This window comes from Pogoniulus pusillus, chromosome 21 (assembly GCF_015220805.1).
Source record: "Pogoniulus pusillus isolate bPogPus1 chromosome 21, bPogPus1.pri, whole genome shotgun sequence".
Classification (NCBI taxonomy): domain Eukaryota; kingdom Metazoa; phylum Chordata; class Aves; order Piciformes; family Lybiidae; genus Pogoniulus; species Pogoniulus pusillus.
Window position 1 is genome coordinate 17,933,844 of NC_087284.1, and position 21,828 is coordinate 17,955,671.

The 21,828-nt window shown below is 47.2% G+C and overlaps 2 protein-coding genes across 2 annotated transcripts; one reads left to right on the forward strand and one right to left on the reverse strand.

The window, feature by feature from the left end:
* Window positions 1-302: 302 nt before the first annotated feature.
* Window positions 303-18,384, forward strand: BPHL (biphenyl hydrolase like). Its single transcript, XM_064161112.1, has 7 exons — window positions 303-470; window positions 2,417-2,520; window positions 3,131-3,297; window positions 8,122-8,275; window positions 12,353-12,484; window positions 15,965-16,088; window positions 18,034-18,384. The coding sequence occupies exons 1-7, from the start codon at window positions 391-393 to the stop codon at window positions 18,119-18,121; spliced, it is 849 nt and encodes a 282-aa protein (XP_064017182.1). The 5' UTR covers window positions 303-390; the 3' UTR covers window positions 18,122-18,384.
* Window positions 17,046-20,949, reverse strand: LOC135184903 (tubulin beta-1 chain-like). Its single transcript, XM_064161111.1, has 4 exons — window positions 20,845-20,949; window positions 20,226-20,334; window positions 19,994-20,104; window positions 17,046-19,660 (listed from the first exon to the last, which is right to left on the reverse strand). Exons 1-4 carry the CDS (start codon window positions 20,899-20,901, stop codon window positions 18,600-18,602), a joined length of 1,338 nt encoding a protein of 445 aa, XP_064017181.1. The 5' UTR covers window positions 20,902-20,949; the 3' UTR covers window positions 17,046-18,599.
* Between the last annotated feature and the right edge of the window lie 879 nt (window positions 20,950-21,828).

Below are 21,828 nucleotides of genomic sequence, written 5' to 3' on the forward strand. Positions count from 1 at the left end.
CCAGGAGGGAGAGGAGAAGCTCCCTCGACCTGCCGGCCGTTTTCGTTGGTGCACCCCGGCAGAGCGCTGACCTTCTCGGCCACGAGTGCACATCGCTGGGTCAGGGAGTCTGTTGTGTGCCAGGGCTGCCAGGCGCTTCCCACCGGGGCGTCGGCGGCGCGACCACGACACACGGAGCGCGGCAGAAACGCCTGGCGGGCAGCGGGGCGGGACCACAGCGAAAGCGCCTCCCGCGACCATGGCCGCGCAGTCTCGAGTGACAGCTGCGGTGGCCAACCGGAGCGCGGGCAGAGGCACGGCGGCCGCCCCGGCGGGCAGGAGGCGGCGCGGCGGAGGGGCCGCTTCTCCGCTCCCCTCCCCTTCTCCGCCGGGGAGGCTGCGGAGTGCGAAATGCTTTGGCCGGGCCTAGGCCGGGCCCTCCGGGCGCTGCAGCCGCCGCTCAAACCCCGAGGACTAGCCGCCTGCTACGGGTAAAGCTCACAGTGGCTTCCTTACGCCCCTTTGCCCTGCTCCCTTGTCCCTTCCCTCCGCCCGCAGCTCTCGGAAGGTGACATGTGGCAGGCCCAAGTGGGTGTCATTTTCCGGGGCAGGGACGGGGAGAGGGACGGGAACGCGGCGGCGGTGAACGAGGTGCTGTAGCAGTTGTGGGGGTGCCCAGGTGGGGATGCTGACTCTGCAGTCAGCTGAGGACGCTGGGCTGGCTTGGGAAGGAAAAGTCTTTTCCTCCGCTGCAAGGAGCTGTGTAAGCTCCGCGGCCCCTTCTTGTCTGTGTCTGCCGCTTGTCCTTCTCGCAGTCTATTTCCCCCTGTAAGGTCCCTTCTGCCAGCGTCTGTCTCCCTCCCTTCTGCCTTTTCCCCCCCTGCAAGGCTGCTGACCGTCGCCTGACACCTGCAGTGGCGTTTCTAGGGGGGCTGCAGAAAAGACATCCTGCAAATCCTATTGAGAAACCCAGACGTAATGCCATTTTACACACACACACAGATAAAGACTAGGTTGTGTTCTAGCACTGCTGGAATAGAGAGGTAGTTCCTACTTTCGGCTGTACTCCTGCAGAATATGAGCTGAAGTGTGGCTTCCAGCAAGGCACAGTACACGATCCACTTGCTCTGTGTCTGTGCTGCCTTGATAGCACAGGCAGTATGTACCCAGCGCTTCTTGGAGAGCTAGACAAGCTTAGCATCACTAATTCAGTTACAAAATAGTGGGTTGGGTTTTGTTTTAACATCATTTGAGCTCACACCAACCAATACACTCTTGACAGAAGCAAGGTCATGATGCTGAGGATGCTACTGAAGGTACTTCAGAAGTCTAAGGAAAGCCAAATTCATCTTAGGTCTAGCCAGTTTTTCATCACGTTGCAATACCCAACTCTTAGTCCAGCAGGAACTGAAGATACTGAAACTCCCAAGTTCACTGGACTTTACACTGAGACACAGTCCAAACCCCAAAAAGCACCTCATAAACTGAGCAAAATTCTCAAGCCCTTGCTGTTAATAATTAACCTAAAAAAAAAAAACAATGTGGAACCATGTGAAAAAATCAACCAACCAAAAAAAAACCCCAACAAATAAACCCAGAGAAGGGTGACAAAGCTGGTGAAAGGCCTGGAACACAAACCCTATGAGGAGAGGCTGAGGGAGCTGGGGGTGTGCAGCCTGGAGAAGAGGAGGCTCAGGGGGGACCTCATTGCTGTCTACAACTACCTGAAGGAAGGTTGTAGCCAGGTGGGGGTTGGTCTCTTCTGCCAGACAACCAGCAACAGAACAAGGGGACACAGTCTCAAGTTGTGCTGGGGGAGGTCTAGGCTGGATGTTAGGAGGAAGTTGTTGGCAGAGAGAGTGATTGGCATTGGAATGGGCTGCCCAGGGAGGTGGTGGAGTCACCATCCCTGGAGGTGTTCAAGAAAAGCCTGGATGAGGCACTTAGTGCCATGGTCTAGTTGACTGTCTAGGGCTGGGTTCTAGGTTGGACTGGATGATCTTGGAGGTCTCTTCCAACCTGGTTGATTCTATGATCCTATGATTTCTATTAATGTTTCACAAGTGCATTTAAATGACTTAAAGAGGGAGGGGGAGAAAAAGTCTTGACTGTGCGCCAAGGAGAAGGTACACAGTACTCAAGGTGTGGCCTGACCAGTGCTGAGTACAGGGGAAGAATAACCTCCCTTGTCCTGCTGGCCACACTGCTCCTGATGCAGGCCAGGATGCCATTGGCTTCAGAAATGGTCACAATTGAGTATTTCTCCACTCCTGACAAGAGTTTTGTTTGGTCTTCTGTACACTCACAAAGGGCAGGTGACCCATTAAAATTTCACTGTATTGTCATTAATGTCTAGAGAAAGTGATCATTCCATGTTCCCTGAGTGACCACACAGGAATGAGAATTAACTCTGTTTGCCTTTCTCTCTCCTCCCTAGGACTTCAGTAACATCAGCCAAAATCCAAGTGAACGGAGTCCACCTACACTATCAGCAGACAGGAGGAGGAAGCCATGCGGTTCTTCTGCTCCCTGGCATGCTAGGTTTGGAGCTTTTATCTTGTCTTTGTGGAGCAGCCACCTCTTTCCACCACCCTGTCTCAACCTTGAGTGCACAAAACTGGTTTGCAATGTGTTCAATACTTGATTAAGGATCTTTGGCATTAAAATACTGCTGCACAGAGGAAAATACAGAGTTATTGCAACTAGATCACAGCATTTGAAGACTCCATTTACCTCACCAAGCACCTTTTGTGCAAAGTCTCGATCTGTGTCATAGCCACCCACATTTTGGGACTTAACTGTGCAAAGGGAATGTCCAGCACATGTGGCAATCAGCTAAAGGAGGTATGAAATTACAGAGCAGAAAAAAGACCAGGTCCACTCTATTTGGTACATGGACTGAATTAGACATTGCTTTTAGAAACCATCAGTAAAAGCAGTTGTTTTGCATCAGAAAGATGTATGGCTGTGGCTAATTTTGGTAACATGCATCACAAGTTAGTTTTCTGCTTCAGTGTCACCACTCTCCCCTCAGCAGTGAAGAATTTAAAGTTCAGCTTCAGGCCCAGTAAGTCCCTTCCAACCATAGACTGTGATTCTATGACACCCTATGTATGTTTCATGGTGTAACCAAAACCTGGTGATGTTTCAGGGAGTGGCCAAACTGATTTTGGACCACAGCTGAAGTCCATGAATAAGCAACTTTTCACAATAGTTGCTTGGGATCCTCGGGGCTATGGACAGTCCATTCCTCCATCTCGAGACTTTCCCCCAGACTTCTTTGAGAGGGATGCCAAAGATGCTGTGGATCTTATGCAGGTAAGTCTATTCTATACCTCTCCTATGAAGACAGGCTATACAGTTGGGGTTGTTTAGCCTAGAGAAGGATGCAGGGAGATCTTTTTGCACCTTTCAGTACTTAAAAAAGCCTGCAAGATGAGGAGAGCAGGGCCTGTTGTGATTCAACAAGGGGTGATGGTTTTAAACTAAAAGAGGAAGGTTCAGACTAGAGAGAAGGGAGAAATGTTTTACGGTCAGGGTCCAAGATCCTGACCCATGTTGTCCAGAGAGTCAGAAGATGTCCCATCCCTGGAACCATTCCAGATGAGACTGTCTGGGGCTCTCAGAAACCTCCTGTAATTGAAGACATCCCTGCTGACTGCGTGGAGGTTTGACTAGATGACCTTTAAAGGTCCCTTCTAACCCAAGCCAGTGGGTGCCTCTATGAATTTGGTGATATTGAGACATACCATCTCTTTGTTCACACTAAGAATGTTGGCAGAGCAGTAACATTCAAAAAAAAAAGACAAGATTCTGACAGTCAATCCAACTCTATTTCTGTAACAAGCAGCAACCCTGCAGAAAGTCCTTTGAAACTGCAAATGCAGCCTTCCTCGAGTATTCTGCATAGCAAAACAAAGGCAATCTGACAGCAGAAACAGGATTAAGGCCTAGTTTTGCCCTCTAACCATAAAAGCAATCTGTCTGCACCGTATAGCATCAATTTCTTCTGCCTTGCTAACAAAGAAAATAAAGAAGCTGCTGTGGATAGGTGACAGAATTTTCCATCAAAATGGCTGTAACCCACATCCCTGCCTCTGTTCAAATACTAATAAATGCAAAATAGAAAACAGAGCTGTCCCCAGAGAGCATGCAACCATGTAGCTTCCAGACCAACAGGGCAGCAGGCTGCCAGCCTCAAAAGCTGCCAAAAATAATGAGATGTAGTATTTTGTGAAAGAGCTTGTAGCAAGGTGGGGGTTGGTCTTCTTCTCCCAGGGAACATGCAGCAGGAGGAGAGGAACTGACCTCAAGTTGCACCAGAGGAGGCTGGACATTGGGAACAGTTTCTCCCTCGAAAGAGTGGCTGAGCCCTCAGACAGGCTGCCCAGGGCAGTGATGGAGTCCCTGTCCCTGGAGAGATTTAAAAGCTGTGTAGATGTGGTGGTGAGGGATGTGGTTTAGCAATGACCTGGCAGTGCTAACAGCTGGGACCTGATGATCTTGGAGGTCTTTTCCAACCTTAGTGATTCTGTGATTGATGGAAGCATTTAAGAACAAATCATTCAAACCTTCCCAAGCACAGGTAACTTCCTTCTATTTTAGCATAACCTAAAGGGCTCATCCCAACTAGAATTTCCAGCTGTCACTCCTGCCAAGGGCTTTATGATGATGCACCATTAACGTACACCACGTGACCTAAACTGAGTCAAATAATCCCTCCATATAGGTGACTTCAGAGGCTCCTTCAGATGATAGTGTCTCTGCAACAGCTGGGAGTGTTGCAAGGTCTCTGTGAAGTGATTCAAGCTGGAATGGAGCAACTCAATGCCAGTGACACTGCTTTATGTCACTGTATGTGTTCTGTGAAGGAGTTTGCTTGACATAAACGGAATGTCATGCAAATAAGGTCACTCCACCTCAGTGCCTAATGCTGCAGAGGCCAACAGCATTAAAACAGTCATGGAAATAATTAGTGTGGATATTTAAGAGGTTCTTGCTCTTCAGAGTCCTGGCAAAAGGATGAGCTTGGCCTTCTCCAAGTTTTTGTAGGTCAGTTGCAGCCCTTATTTGAGATATGCTGCCTGTACTCCAGTTAAAGCACAGAGTAGAGTGCTGTTATGTTGCAGCTCTCTGGTTTAATCCACTTCTGTCACAACGTATGTGACCATCTGACTGCATTGCACACAGGCCTAGATGGAGGAGAGAAATGGATGGGTCTCCAAAGAGATTTGGTTCACTCACAGGGCAAAGGCAGCACAAAATCCACTCCCAGAAGTGAGCTGTGCAACCTGCCCTCAGGACACTGGCAGTGTTAAGCAGAGGTCTGTACCATAAGTAATTGAAGATGAAAACAACCAAACCTGCATGCCATATCCAACAAATCTCTTACTTTGCATTGGCTTCTGGAAGGCTCCTAAGGCTAAATTAAATTCCTTCTGCTAGAAAGGCATCCTGAGACAACTCAAAGAATGCATCAGGATAATGACTAGTAAAGAGAAGTGCTGGAGGCAAACAGATCTCAGCTGAAGCATTGGCAAATAACCTGTCACGAAGAACAAGAGTTTTAAACAGCTCTTCCAGCCATCAGCACACTCTGAGATCCATAATTTGCTGTTGGCAGTAGGGAACAGCAGCAGGAATTGCAAAACCCCAAGCTTCAGGAGCACTGCTGCCAGCTTCTGCAACTTGCCAACACTCCAGTGACTCTTCAGCAGCATACTGAAAGTTGGTCATAGGTAACTACATTTTCAGCAGGCTGGTGCAAATTGGTCATCAGCTTTTCCCTGTCATTGCTGTTAGCTCTTATGTCTTTTCCTTTCTCCTGTTTTCTTTTCTATTTAGTAATTGAGGCATAGCAGAGTGAAATCAAATATTGAGCATCACTACAGTGAGCCTCATACCAAGGAAAAGCCAAACCCAGGGAAGTCTTCCAGTGATAGAGGTTTATGCCTCACTTGAGTGTAGGTTTTCAAGCAGAATTGAACCTGCTTTTTACATCTCATGTAGGTGTTTCTTTCATTGCCTGTGGTTTTGCTTTCTTTGAAGAAAAGAAAGCAGGCCTGGACTCACAAGAAAACACCAAGAACCAGAACAGTTCATTCACCTGACTTGCTTTTTCCCTTCTGTGATGCCTTCCATAAACACACCTAAAAAGGTGTAATTTCTGAGGAAAACAACAACAAAAACTCAACCTCTTTTTGTGAAAGAGTCTACAAACTGAGGCTTCTACATGCAAAACTGCTTAACCATTAGCTGCCATCCCTGTTCAGACATCAGATACACTTGCAGATCTCTGCCTGCTCAACACCACACACAAAATTCTCTCTCCTGTCCCTGCTGAAATATCACACTTTATGGTCAAGGGTACAAGGAAACAGGAGTTTTGAATGGTAGTAGAAAGCATTGCACAAGCCAGAATGAATTAATATCTTGGCTGTCATGTGCTTTGCCCTGAGCCTGCCTTTCTGAGAAGGAGGAATTTAATTACTAATGCTTTGAATTGCAATTCAATATGAAGTAACATTTAAAACATACGCTGAAATGCTTCAGAAAATGTGAATTAGGCACTTAAAATATGATACAATCCTGTAGCAAATGCTTTCAGCATTTTTTGGTTGCTTGAGCTGATTATTTTCAGATCAGCCACCATCAGAAAATTAAGTCACTGGGTTCATTTTTCAAGTCTTAAACTTCTCTTTTTTATGAGTCCTCCTTGGTCTTGGATTACCTACCATGCATTGCACAGTGAGATAGTTGTTGCCAGTTTCACACCAGGAGAATCCACAGTTTCTCAATACCATCAGGCTCTCTGACAATGTCTCTACTCTCTTGAAATAGAATCATTAAAGTTGGGAAAGACCTCCAAGATCATTGCATCCAAGCATTGACTCAGCACTGCCAGTCAGCCGCTAAACCACGTCCCTCAGCACCACATGGCTTTGAAATCCCAAAAGGGGTGGAGATTCCACCATTGCCCTGGGCAGCCTGTTTCAGGCAGCCCTTTGAGGAAGAAACTGTTCCTAATCTCCAACCTAAACCTACCCTGGCACAACTTGAGGCCATTTCCTCTCATCCTATCGCTTATTACTAGGGTGTGCCGGTTTGAGGATAATATTGAGGCTGGAATATTTTAATGAGAGAAATTAGATCATTGGTTATATAAAGAAAATAATGATGATGTCTATATCATTCCTTGGTCTGCTGAGAGGGACAAAAAAGCCAAAATATAAACAAATTTCCCTCGCTCCATCCTGGGACATTGCCTTATTCGTTTCTGCTTTGATCTGATCTTATCTCTCTCCTCTAATCTCAGCTAACAACTAACAGGTAAGCTTTGATGGCTTTTGGTTTTGTTGTCTGTTTGAGATAGAGAGGGAGAAAGAGGGGAGCAGCTTTGAGCCCTTCCGGGCAGATTTTTTGTCCAGGAGGGAGTTTGAATTTCTGTATTATTGCTAATTCATATATAATTGTAAATAGATGTCAATATATTGTGTATATATGCTTGTAAATTGTGCTGTGCTGTAAATATAGCTTCATCCTATGTCCAAGCCATCTGAACTGGTCTGGTAAATTTCAGTTTTGGGGGTGCAGGGGAAGGTTCCTAACCCACAATCATAGGGAAAAGAGACTGACCCCCACTTTGTAGCAAGAGGGTCTCTAGGCTGGATGTTAGGAGGAAGTTCTTCACAGAGAGAGTGATTTGCCATTGGAATGGGCTGCCCAGGGAGGTGGTGGAGTCGCCTTCCCTGGAGGTGTTCAAGAAAAGACTGGATGAGGCACTTAGTGCCATGGTCTAGATGACTGGATAGGGCTGGGTGCTAGGTTGGACTGGATGATCTTGGAGGTCTCTTCCAACCTGGTTGATTCTATGATGCTAAAATTCCTCAGCCTCCTTTTCTCCAGGCTAAAGAACCTCAGTTCCCTCAGCTACTCCTCAGAACACCTGTTCTCTGTTATTTTTCTGTTGTTCCTTGTGACCACAATAACAAGACAGCAACTCAGAATGACCCCAGCAGAGATCATGAAACTCCCTTTTCCACACCCTTTCCATACTACAGATTCCTTAAAACCATCCAGCACTTGTTATTTGCTTGTAAAACCAATAGGTGATAAGCTTACAACTCTCTTGTACAAATCAAGGCACTGAAGTTCAAGAAGTTCTCTCTGCTGGGCTGGAGTGATGGTGGAATCACAGCACTCATTGCAGCTGCAAAGTATCCAGCTCTCATCCACAAGCTGGTGGTCTGGGGAGCTAACGCCAGTGTTACTCAAGAGGATGTTAAAATTTACAATGGTATGTACAATCTGAGTACCTTCCCCTAAAAGAATTACTTTCATTTCTTCTTGACCTGCCCATCTTAGTCATGTCACATCTAAGTGGAGAGCTGAGGACACAACAAACCTAAAGTAACAGGGCGCAAAATTCACTGAGGTTCCTAAGGAGACAGACAGGCTCAGAGCTGGGATTGTACACTCTGGAGAAGAAGAAGCTCTAGGAAGACCTTGCTGCAGCATTTCAGCACTTGAAGGAGTACTTGAAAGATAGGGACAGACTTTTTAGCAGGGGTTGTTGTGACAGGACAAGGGGCAATGGTTTTAAGCTAGTAGAAGGAGATTTAGACTAGATGTAAGGAAGATATTTTTCACACTGAGGGTGATGAGAGTCTGGCTCAGGCTGCCCAGAGAGATGGTAAATGCCCCATACCTGGAGACATTCCAGGTGAGGCTGTCCAGGGCTCTGAGCAACCTGCTCTAGTTGCAGATGTTCCTACTGACTGCAGGGTGTTGGACTGAGTGGCCTTGAAAGGTTCCTTCCACCTCAAACCACTCTGCAATTCTGTGATATAAGTCATAGTGAGAAACTGCTTAAAAGCTACGTCAGGGTAGTACAAAAGACTTTTCAGCAAGTTCTTACCACCTTACCCCACTGAAAAGCAGAAGCTAGAAGGGCTTATCAATGGTTTTCAGAAAGTCACATTTTTGTTGCTGTAACAAATTTCTAAGGATAAACTCCAAATAATATTATTTCCCTCAGGCTTGATTTCTGTTCTCACATCTTGCCCAACCTTTAAGCAATGTCCACAGAAAAACACTGAGCTAGCACACAATGGTTTGGAAACCATGAGGAATAACTGGAGCTCTGTTTTAATTCAGTGGAACACTGCTTTTAATTCACCTAAAGCAGAAATAAACCAACCAAGGAGGATGTAATTCTCTTCATGCATGTTTTTATGCAGCTCTTGGAGTGACATACAGGAGGTGACACACACAAACAGGTACTGCAAGGAAAACATTCCTTCACTGCCTATTTTTCCATACAGTTTTGCACAGGACCAGCAAGATGGTACTAGAATTTCTCCCAGCAGAGTGGTGTAACAAATTATGACCTGATTTTATTTTACCCTTTCTGCCTTAAAACTACTTTATTCTTAAACCCAAGCCCGGGCTAGTGACACTCTGGCTGTAACATCCTTTTACTACTGCCTGCACATCCCTCAGACACTGTTAGCTGGAGCATCTGAAATTGAAGACATGTGGAGGCATGTAACAAAGAGCTAAATTACCCAGAGACTGTGACTGGGTCAGATACTGGAAGAAGTAAAATGAAAGTGTGGTGGTTTGGGTATTACCTGCCCCCCCACACTTTGGAAATCACCCAGACTAGAGTCAGCCAGCTCTGGAAATTGAATGAAGCTTATTATTTACAGCTGGCACAATACACAAGCAGATATTTACAGTCTATATAGTTATATACAGAAATACACAAGGTAAAAGGTAATGCAGAAACACAACAGCCCTCCCAGAAACCTGAGTCCTCAGAAAGTCACATTTTTGTTGCTGTAACAAATTTCTAAGGATAAACTCCAAATAACATTATTTCCCTCAGGCTTGATTTCTGTTCTCACATCTTGCCCGACCTTTAAGCAATGTCCACAGAAAATCACTGAGCTAGCACGCAATGATTTTTGCCTCTGGAGCCTGTATAATCCATAGACAGTAAGAAAACAAGTTCATAACTTACCATTTGAGCTCAGGAAGCAAATGAATCATTCAAGTAAATCTCCGAGGACGCCTTTCTAATTTGCATTCCTTTAAAGTTAATTACTGTGGTTACCAAACCTTTGCAAGGCAAAGAAACTTGGGATTTCTGATCCTTCTTCCACTCACATGAAAGAGAAACTGACCCTTTCTCACTTCAAGGACAAACAGTAAAACTGACATTTAACTCACAGGGAGACCTCATTTCCTTTTGAGGCCAGCAATTCAAGGACTTAACCATGCAGGCTCACAGCAAATGTAGCCCAGCATAGCTTCATTTGATCAGCTGGGGTGAGTTTGATTTAGACCAATTAGTGAAATCTGACTGTCTTCTGCAGCTGAATTACAAGTGGTAGCAGTGGTATGTTTTAAATCCAGTAGGCAAAACACTGTTTTTTACCTCTGTAGAAGTGCTTTCTTTTGTATGTATGAAGTTCTTTCTTCAGTTACTATTAGCCAACAGGCTAAAATGTGAAAAAAGTCATAACAATTTTAAAAGTCTCATATTACAATGAGAACTCACTGCAGTGCTGGGCTGTGGTTTCTTCAGGAGCTGGTGCTTACCACATCACTCTGCACGATGAAGCTCAGAGCAGCCCTACAAGCCTTCATCAGGTCCAGTGAAGGGTTTGGTAGGAAGGAAAGAGCATTTTTTTCTCTTCATCTTCTTAGATTGAGACCCACCACAAGGATAAGCCAGTAGGTTCTGCAAGGGAAACATCTTTTAAGTGATAGCCAGCCTGGGGTGAGCAAATGCATTTCCAAACAGCTGCTGTTATAAAACACTTTCAGTCATTGCTCCCTTGCTCATTTGTCTGGACAGGTTCTGATTGTTAATTAGCACCTACCTGCTTTCTTCCCTTAATTCTCATTTGAAACCAATTAAAAGCTTTGCTAGTGGCATGTATTGGCGTTTGATGACTCAGTGCTTTTTAGGTCGCTTTCAAGTTCTCTGCTACACCAACACTGTTTTGGGCTTTAGCTGTACAGAGTTGTGCAGCTGAGATGTAGTTCAGTGCAAGTCACCCTTATGGACATCTGTTTTGTGAGCAGTACTGAACATTTGAGGGGGGAACAACTAGGTAAGTCAGATTAGAATGTCAGATTTATTTGGACAGCTTTAGCCAGCTTGCCATGAGTCACAGGACTCTACTGAGTAGGGTTGCTTGCTTTTCCGTGAGACCATGGCAAATGTACCATGATATCAGCCTGCTGGAATGCCTTAGTAAGAGCTTCCTTCCTCTCAGCACTGGTAGGAGCCGTGGAAGAGCTTTCACCCATGAGCCAGAGCAAAAGGCTAAAGGACATAAAGAGGAGTTGTTAGGAAACAGTCCCTTTTTCATACACAAGGTGTCTCCTTTAGCCTCCCTCCGACAAGCCTTCCAAGAGAAACATCAGAAGTTTTAGGACTGAGTCATAGAATTGTAGAGTCATTTTGCAACTGTTATCCAACCCTAACAAAGCTAAACCACATCCCTCAGCACCACATTACTGTGTCTTTAAAACACCTCCAGGGATTTGATCAGCTCTGGTGGCATCCTGTTCCAGTGTTTGAGAACCCTTTAAATGAAGAAGTTTATTCTAATATCCAACCTAAGCCTTCCCTGGCACAACTTGAGGTCATTTTGTCTTATTATGAGAGGAGAGACCATCTGAACCCCCAGCTGGCTCCAGGCAACCAGCAATAGAACAAGGGGACACAGTCTCAGGTTGTGCCGGGGAAAGTATAGGCTGGATGTTAGGAGGAAGTTGTTGCCAGAGAGAGTGATTGGCATTGGAATGGGCTGCCCAGGGAGGTGGTGGAGTCACCATCCCTGGAGGTGTTCAAGAAAAGCCTGGATGAAGCACTTAGTGTCATGGTCTAGTTGAGTGGCTAGGGCTGGGTGCTAGGTTGGACTGGATGATCTTGGAGGTCTCTTCCAACCTGGTTGATTCTATTGGTTCTATTGATTCTATTCCATTCCAATCTCCTTTCAGGGAGTTGTAGAGTGCAAGAGGGTTTCTCCTCATCCTGCTTCTCCCCAGGCTAACCAACTCCAATTCCCCCAGCCACTTCTCAGAAGACCTGGCCAGTGATGATTATTTTTCTGTTGTTCCTTGTGACCATTGTAACAAGACAGCAACTCAGAGAGACCTCAGCACAGACCACAAAACTCCCATTCTTACACCCTGTATATACTATGAATTCCTTAGAACCATCCAGTATAGTTTCAAACATGAACTACCCACCTGCAGCCAGGTATGAGAACTTACTCATGGTAGGTGTTGCCAGCCCTGGATCCTGCCTTATTGCTGGAAAGGACCTAACACATTTCCATATGGTTTTGTGTAGGTATCCGGGATGTCTCAAAATGGAGTGAAAAGGTGAGGAAACCATTGGAAGAGCTGTATGGCCACGAGTACTTCTCCAAAACATGTGAGGCTTGGGTGGATGGAATATGTCACTTCGCTGGAAAATCTGATGGTAAGGCTCTTGTGGAGTTAAACTGCAGCAGCTGTAGGAGCAGCCAGCTCTGGATAAAAATCTAGCAGCCAGTAAAGGAAGGAACTCTGCTTACAGCATTAAAAGCTGGGTCTGACTCACACTCCTGAATAAGGCAAGTACTTTGACCAGCAAAGGGCAGGAGGAAAACACATTTATGGAAAGCATTAGCTGATAAATCTCTCCTCTTGTTCCACCACAAAACAACATAAAAACACTGCTTTTGTGCAGACTGAGCAGGAGAGATTCTGCCTCAGCTTTCTGGTCCCTCAGTGTCATTGGTGACATTAGGGTATCCCAAAAGTGAGGTGTGTCCATTCCAGTTCCTGCAAGCAGGAGCTGAGGAACTAAATCAAACCTAGTAGATAAGGAGTTTAAAAAAAGAAGCAAGTTCAGATTTTGAAAACTCAGAATTAACAAACACCTTCAAAAAAACACTTCTGACACACCTTAGGTGCTTAAAAATACAAAAAGAGTTAAATTAAGTAAATTTTAAATATTAAATTAATTAAATGTTAAATGTTAATCTCTGAAGATTTCTGCAGTTCCTCTACATAAACTTTTGCAGCCAAGGAAACCATGAGGAATAACTGGAGCTCTGTTTTAATTCAGTGGAACACTGCTTTTAATTCACCTAAAGCAGAAATAAACCAACCAAGGAGGATGTAATTCTCTTCATGCATGTTTTTATGCAGCTCTTGGAGTGACATACAGGAGGTGACACACACAAACAGGTACTGCAAGGAAAACATTCCTTCACTGCCTATTTTTCCATCCAGTTTTGCACAGGACCAGCAAGATGGTACTAGAATTTCTCCCAGCAGAGTGGTGTAACAAATTATGACCTGATTTTATTTTACCCTTTCTGCCTTAAAACTACTTTATTCTTAAACCCGAGCCCGGGCTAGTGACACTCTGGCTGTAACATCCTTTTACTACTGCCTGCACATCCCTCAGACACTGTTAGCTGGAGCATCTGAAATTGCAGACATATGGAGGCATGTAACAAAGAGCTAAATTACCCAGAGACTGTGACTGGATCAGATACTGGAAGAAGTAAAATGAAAGTGTGGTGGTTTGGGTGTTCCCTGCCCCCCCACACTTTGGAAATCACCCAGACTAGAGTCAGCCAGCTCTGGAAATTGAATGAAGCTTATTCTTTGCAGCTTAGCTCAATATACAGCAGATATTGACAGTCTATACAGTTATATACAGAAATATACAAGGTAAGAGGTAATACAGAAACACAACAGCCCTCCCAGAAACCTGGTTTCTTAGGAAGGGCTCCCAACAGCCCTTCCACCTTCTCCCATGCCTCTCAACCTTACTCCAGGCCCAAGGAAGAATGGAGGTTTGTCTAGGGGGTTAGGAAGCAAAGTGAATTAATCAGAGAGGTGGCAGAGAGGCTATGTGTCTGAGCACAGTCCTACCAGGGTGAGGCTGACATAGCAGTGAGGGGGTGTTGCTGGGAGCACCTGTGGCCTATTTAAACCTGCCCCGGGGAGTGCCAGCTGCCCAGGGCTTGGGAAACAGGTGGGCCAACAGGGTGTGGCATGCCAGAAGGGGCATGGTGCAGCACTTTGTGCAGCTAGTCCTTGCAGGCAGAGCTTGGGAATACAACACTGCAGTGAGGGGACCATCCTGGAGGTTCCTTGAGTATGTGGAAGACAGCTTCCTAACACAGCTGGTGAAGAAGCCAGGAAAGGAAGAAGCCCCCCTAGAACTGCTCCTTGGTAACAGAAAAGAACTTGTGGGAAATGCAGTAGCTAGAGGACATCTAAGGAACAGTGCCCATGGAATGACAGAGTTTTCAATTCTCAGGAAAGTAAATGGGGGCGGTGGGGGGTGTAGCAGAACAGCCACTTTGGAATTCTTTAGGGCAGATTTTGGCCTGTTCAGGAGATCAGTTGACAGAATCTCTTTGGAGGCCATCCTGCAGGGCAAAGGAGCCAAGGAGGGCTGGGAACTCTTTAAGAAGGAAGTCCTAAAGGCAGAGGAACAGGCCATCCCCACATCCCAAAAGACTAGCTGGCAAGGCAAGAGACCTGCATGGCTGAACAGAGAGCTTTGGATGGAGCTCAGGAACAAGAGGAGGGTTCACAGCCTTTGGAAGAGGGGCAGACCACTCAGGAGGACTAAAGACATGATGAGGCACTGTAGGGAGAAAATTAGAAGGGCCAAACCCCAGCTCACATTTAGTCTGGCTGCTGCAGTGAAGGATTACAACAAATGTTTCTATAAATACATCAACAGCAGAAGCGGAGCTAAGGAGAATCTGCATCCTTTAATGTGGGAGGAAACATAGTGACAAAGGATGAGGAAAAAGCTGAGTGTCTCAATGCTGCCTTTGCCTCAGGCTTTAGTGGGTTCTTGGAGTACCTAGTGCTTGAGCTAAAAGACAGGGAAGGGGAAGGGAAAGGGAAAGGGAATGAGCCCCCCTTTAGATGCACACAGGTCTACAGAACCAGATAAGATCCACCCAAGCATGCTAAAGGAGCTGGCAGAAGACCTCACCAAGCCACTCTCCATCATTTTGCAGCAGTCCTGGCTAACCAGTGAGGTCCTGGTGGACTGGAGGTTAGCAAAAGTGATACCTGTCTACAAGAAGGGCTGGAAGGAGAATATGGGAAGCCACAGGTCTGTTAGTCTGTGCCAGGGAAAGCCATGGAGCAGCTCATCTTGAGTGACATCATGCTTCTCACAAGGGACAAGATGATTTGGCCTGGTCAGCATGGGTTTGTGAAGGGCAAGGCTTGACGGACCAATCAGATCTCCTTCTATGATAAGGTGACACCTGGTGGATGAGGGAAAGGTTGCCAGGAGGAGGCTGAGGGGAAACCACATGGCCCTCTACAAGTACCTCAAAGGAGGTCAGAGCTAGGTGGGAGTCAATCTCTTCTCACGTGCAACAAGTGACAGGACAAAAGGAAACAAGTTCAGTCTGTGCCAAGAGAGGTTCAGGTTGGATAGTAGGAAAAAGTTCTTCACAGAGAGAATTATCAGGCCTTGGAACAGGCTGCCCAGGGAAGTGGTGACTTTAAAAGACACACAGATGTAGCACTGAGGAATGTGTTTTAGTGATAGTAGCTTAGCAATAGCTAGGCAAGCAGCTGGACTTGGTCAGCTCAAAGGTCTCTTCCAACCTCAAGAGTTCTACAACTCCATGGTTCAGCACCAGCCTTGGTGGGGTTAGATAATGGCAGCACTCCAGGATTTTAGAGGTCATTCCAACTAAAATGATTCTATAAAAAGTGGGGCAGAAGTACTCCATTCTGTTTATCCCTTTGTGCTAGTACCCATTAATGAAGTCAATTTCAGCAAAGAAACCTTTTGGAGGAAGAAATATTAATTATAGCCCTGATTACACAGTCATGAACCCAGTGGAGATCACAATCCTTTGCAGAAGCAGTTTGTGTTTCATACTCTTTGAAAACAAAGCATGACCTTCATTTTTCTCCCTAGGTAGTATCTGCCAAGAGTTGCTGCCAGATATTAAGTGTCCCACATTTATAATTCATGGAGTGAAAGACCCTTTGGTTCCACAGCCCCACGCAGAATACATTCATAAGCACATCAAAGGCTCCCGGTAAGTTATGATGGAGTATTTATAACCCATTGTTGAGGAAAGGAAGCAATTCAAACCCACAGTGTGAAAAACCAAAAGGATTTGGACAAGGGGTCTGTGCCATAGACAGAGGGATTCTAGACTTCCTGAGCAAGCTGCAGTGTAAACAGCATTGCTGGATCTTTCTCACTATATATCTTAACCCTTTTCCTTTTTACACTTGACACAGAACAACACTCTAATATTTATCAAAACAAGATAATTTCTTCTATCATGACCTTTGCATTCCTTTCATTGCAAGAGACCTCACATCTATCCCACTCAGCAAAGCAGTGACATTCAGAACAGAGATTCCCTGTTACTAGAACAGTTTAGCACACTGATGTCTACTTTGCCCTGTCGATGTGAGCAACCTCAAGGATTTCAGTTTCTCAACAACCTCATGAATTCTCAGTGTTGTCATAAAAGCAGAATGAGAAGAGATGTACAAAACTCTTCAGAGATGTGATTATCACCAAGGAAAATCCTGAGCCACCATCTGCTTCCTTTGAAAAATCCAGAAATGCTCCCTATAAAAAGGTGAGGACTTCACCAGCTGAATTTTTCTCATGGATTTACACTCAAATCCCAGAGTTGTATTACTGCTTAACAACACTGTGATCATAGAATCATAGAATCCTCCAGGATGGAAGAGACCTCCAAGATCATCCAGGCCAACCTAGCACCCAGCCCTAGCCAGTCATCTGGACTGTGGCACTAAGTGCCTCATCCAGTCTTTTCTTGAAGACCCCCAGGGACGGTGCCTCCACCACCTCCCTGGGCAGCCCATTCCAATGCCAATCACTCTCTCTGTGAAGAACTTCTTCCTAACATCCAGCCTATACCTACCCTGGCACAGCTTGAGACTGTGTCCCCTTGTTCTATTGCTGGTTACCTGGTGATGAGTAACACGGAAGAAAAGAATTAGGCACACAAACCTTATTACTATGAATGTCGAGTACAGGAGCTGCTTTATTGATGCCATCTCTGAAAAACTGAGTGATGTTCATAAGAGTTCATTACACCACAGGAAAGATGAGAACAAGAAACCTTCCCAATCCCATGCAGGTACTCCCACATGCCCTGCTCAGCAACACCAAGCATTCATAGTTCAGTCAAACTTTGCAAACACTCCAGGTGCTGAGGCAAATCACCAAAAACTACACCAGCATCTGAGAGCTCCACTTTGGAAGACAAGCTGAGGAAGTGCTCTTAAGAATCACAGTCAATACACTGTCATTCTATGCGTGTCCTCATGCTGAAGTGCTACCCTATGCATGTCCTCATCAGAAACCAGACTAATGGTGTTAGAAGAGCCTATATGGTGTGCAAAGTTCTTGCCAGGCAGAAAGCAGCAGCAAGTAGCATTTTGGGCTTGTCAATCTCACATCACTATGAAAGACTGAACTTTCTCCATTTGCTACTAATAAGCTTTCATTGTAGCCAAGGAAGTCCTTACTTCCCTTTTACCTTGAGCAAATTTAATGATTGTAGTTTGGGATTGTGTTTTTCCAGGAAGACTAGACAAAGTTCAAGCACTAACTAGGTTTGGCAGTGACAAGAAACCTATAATTCCCTAGTGATCTCTCCATGTCTCCACTGCCCAATACCATCTCTCAAAGAGGCAAAACACTCAAATACTTCACCTACCACTCCAGGATGCATCCTGAGCACCTAAGTTCTGGAATTTATGGTGGTTTTTTTGCAGACTACCAGAGAGATTCCTAGAAACCAGGCCTAAAGCAGGGCAAGCAATGTGCTTGCTAGTCTTGCTGTGTGGTTCACATTCTGAATCACTGAGAGAGGACTTAAAGCAAGAGTTCTGTCCTTGGGTAATCAACAGGAAGGCAAAGGCAATAACTCACCATCTCTGCTCACAGCATACAGATCTATAGTCACCACTGGGTTGTTTTTTTTCTCTTTAAAGATTGCTTCTGATGCCAGAAGGAAAGCACAACCTACACCTGCGTTTTGCAGAGGACTTCAACAGGGAAGTGGAAAATTTCCTACGCTGATGTGAACCATAACAAATTGGAAGTGTTTAGATTCGCCTTGTTTAGGAATGATAGTTGGCTTTCCATTTTCATTCAAGCTACAGGTAGGCTTGAATCCTATAAGATAAAAGAAGACTGATTTACATAAGAATACACTGAAAATACATAAACCTCAGTGGATCAAAGTGCACCCCACCACACTGCAAGACTTGTGTGTCATTAAACTTCCTACACACAGGCTAGACAGATTTTCTTTGTCCAATAAAGTGTTAAGACAGAAAACATGATCTAGAATACATGCCATTACGTGCTTATACCATTAAAGGACAAAACCATGATAATAACAGGGACTGAGGACTGTTACATTGAGAAATCTGCCAAAGTCACAAGTTCTAACAGGATCATTTGGGACACAGCATCTAGAGAACATGCTTCACCACCATCAAGTCATTCAGTACACATGCCTGCTTTATAGAAGTTGCTTTGACACCAATGGGACCTAAGCCTCATCCTCCTCTCCTTCCTCTTCAAACTCGCCCTGCTCATCGGCAGTGGCATCCTGGTATTGCTGGTATTCAGAGACCAGATCATTCATGTTGCTCTCGGCCTCTGTGAACTCCATCTCATCCATGCCCTCCCCCGTGTACCAGTGCAAGAAGGCCTTGCGCCGGAACATGGCCGTGAACTGCTCCGAGATCCTCTTGAAGAGCTCCTGGATGGCCGTGCTGTTGCCGATGAAGGTGGCGGACATCTTGAGGCCGCGCGGGGGGATGTCGCAGACGGCCGTCTTGACGTTGTTGGGGATCCACTCCACAAAGTAGCTGCTGTTCTTGTTCTGCACGTTCAGCATCTGCTCGTCCACCTCCTTCATGGACATGCGGCCCCGGAAGATGGCGGCCACCGTCAGGTAGCGGCCGTGGCGGGGGTCGCAGGCGGCCATCATGTTCTTGGAGTCGAACATCTGCTGCGTCAGCTCGGGCACCGTCAGGGCGCGGTACTGCTGGCTGCCGCGGCTGGTCAGCGGCGCGAAGCCCGGCATGAAGAAGTGCAGCCGCGGGAAAGGCACCATGTTGACCGCCAGCTTGCGCAGGTCGGCGTTCAGCTGGCCGGGGAAGCGAAGGCAGGTGGTCACACCGCTCATGGTGGCTGACACCAGGTGGTTGAGGTCCCCATAGGTGGGAGTGGTCAGCTTCAGGGTGCGGAAGCAAATGTCATACAGGGCCTCGTTGTCGATGCAGTAGGTCTCATCCGTGTTCTCCACCAGCTGGTGCACAGAGAGGGTGGCATTGTAGGGCTCCACCACCGTGTCCGACACCTTGGGGGAGGGCATGACGCTGAAGGTGTTCATGATGCGGTCGGGGTACTCCTCACGGATCTTGCTGATCAGAAGGGTGCCCATCCCAGAGCCGGTGCCGCCACCCAGCGAGTGGGTCAGCTGGAAGCCCTGGAGGCAGTCACAGCTCTCCGACTCCTTCCTCACCACATCCAGGACAGAGTCCACCAGCTCGGCACCTTCCGTGTAGTGCCCCTTGGCCCAGTTGTTGCCAGCCCCACTCTGACCTGGGGAGGAGACCACAAGCGAAGATGCTACATGAGCAGCCAAGGGAGAACAGAGCAAATCACACACCTCCTGTCCAATAGAGTTCATAAAATCATTGAATGTATTGTAGAATGGTTTGACCTGCAATGCTTTCAGGGATTTGCTATCTACCACCTCACTGGGTAACCTAGGCAAGAGTTTCATCACCTTCAGTACCAACAATGTCTTCCTTCTATCTCAACTAAATTCAACCAGCTGCATTGGCCTGACATTGACCTGGCCCAGCATGAACATGACTCCAAATTTTGGGAATCCCTCCCAGTTTTGGACTCCTCCATCGCATGGTTACTCACCAAAGACAAAGTTGTCAGGACGGAAGATCTGGCCAAAGGGTCCAGAACGCACAGAGTCCATTGTGCCAGGCTCCAGATCCACCAGGATGGCACGGGGGACATACTTGTTACCTGCCAGATGAACCAAAGCAGTATCACATGTGCTCTGCTGTGCTCCCTCTCATCTCCCTGTGTTCTCATGGAGAGACAATGCTGTCTCCATCAGGTGTACTGTGAAATCAGAGCAGCTTACCAGCAGCTTCATTATAGTAGACATTGATCCTCTCCAGCTGCAGGTCACTGTCCCCATGGGAGCTGCCAGTAGGGTCAATGCCATGCTCATCACTGATCACCTCCCAGAACTAGAAGAAATTGTTGGAGAACAGCAGTTACCACCCAGTGCCACACACCACTGCAGGCTCCACATTCCATAGTCTCTGCCACTCCTTGCTACAGAAGGAAAGCTGCGCAGGGGGAGCTGGGTCAGTCCTCGAGGGCTTCCCTGGCTCCAGCAACTCCTTTGCAACGGGCAGAGCAGCAGCTGGAGCTCATTCTTTCGTGGCTTGGATTCACCAGCTATCTCCCGTAGCTCTTCTTCCATTGTCTTACCACAGCTCCACTCTCCAGCCACCACTAAAAGATGGCAACATTCCCTGCTCACTCAGGGAGTTACCCATGACGTTTAGCATCTCACGTTCCCTCCCACAGCGGGAAGGCAGCGGCCGTAGCCCGGCTACATCCTACCCCCGCAGCCACGGCAGCCAGAGCCGCGGTGCCTTTGAGAGCCCGGAGCCGCTTCTCGTGCTGGGGCCAGGGGGACTCGCGGAGAGCCATCCTGAGGTCCCAGCACACCTCGAAACCGCTGCCCGTACCTTGGCACCGATCTGGTTGCCGCACTGCCCGGCCTGGATGTGCACGATCTCACGCATGGTCTCAGTATCCCCCGCCGCAGCCTCCGCCTGCTCCCGCACTCGCCGCTGCAGCAGCCGCGCCCCGCGATCCCCCTTAAATGAGGCGCCGCGCCGCGCCCCGCGGTGACGTCACGCCGCAGCGGCTCCCAGCCAATGGGGACTCGGGGGCGGGGCGGGGCGAAGGCATTGTTCTGCCGTGGTGGGGCGGGGCCTGGCGCGGCGGGGCGGGGCCGGGCGGAGTCCTGCTTTGGCTGGGCACTACCTCCGAGGTGCTGGGGGGTAACCGTTAGCTGCCAGGTCTGGTGCTAAACCGCAGCGACAGGTACCACCGCCTCCTGGCACAGCTGCTGTGCCAGCCCACCAGGGGTGAGGCTCTGCTCCACCTGCTGGTTACGAATAGAGACGGGCTAGCGGGAGATGTGGCAGTCACAGGCTGTCAGGGGTGCACTGACCATGAAATAATAAAGTTTTCAATACGCAGCGAAGCTAGGAGTGGCATCAACAAAGCATCCACACTGGACTTATGGAGGGCAGACTTCGGCTTATTCAAAGAACTAACTCGAAGGGTACCTTGGGAAAAAGCCCTTAAAAGCAAAAGGGTCCAGGAAGGCTACACCTACTTCCAGAAAGAAACCTTGGAGGTGCAGGAGCAGGCTGTGCTGATGTGCTGAAAACAGAGCTGTCGGGGAAGACGGCCAGTCTGGGTGGGCCAGAGACTTGCGAAGGAATTAAGGGTAAAAAGAGGGTGTATCACCTTTGGAAAGAGGGGGCGGTAACTCAGAACAAAATTGAGGATGTTGCTAGGCCGTGTAGGAAGAAAATTAGAGAGGCAAAAAGCCCAGTTAGAACTTAGACTGGCCGCTGCCAGAAGATATTAAAGAGAACTGGTTCTAGCATTGAACCCCGGGGAACACCGCTTGTGACTGGCTGCCAACTTCATTCACC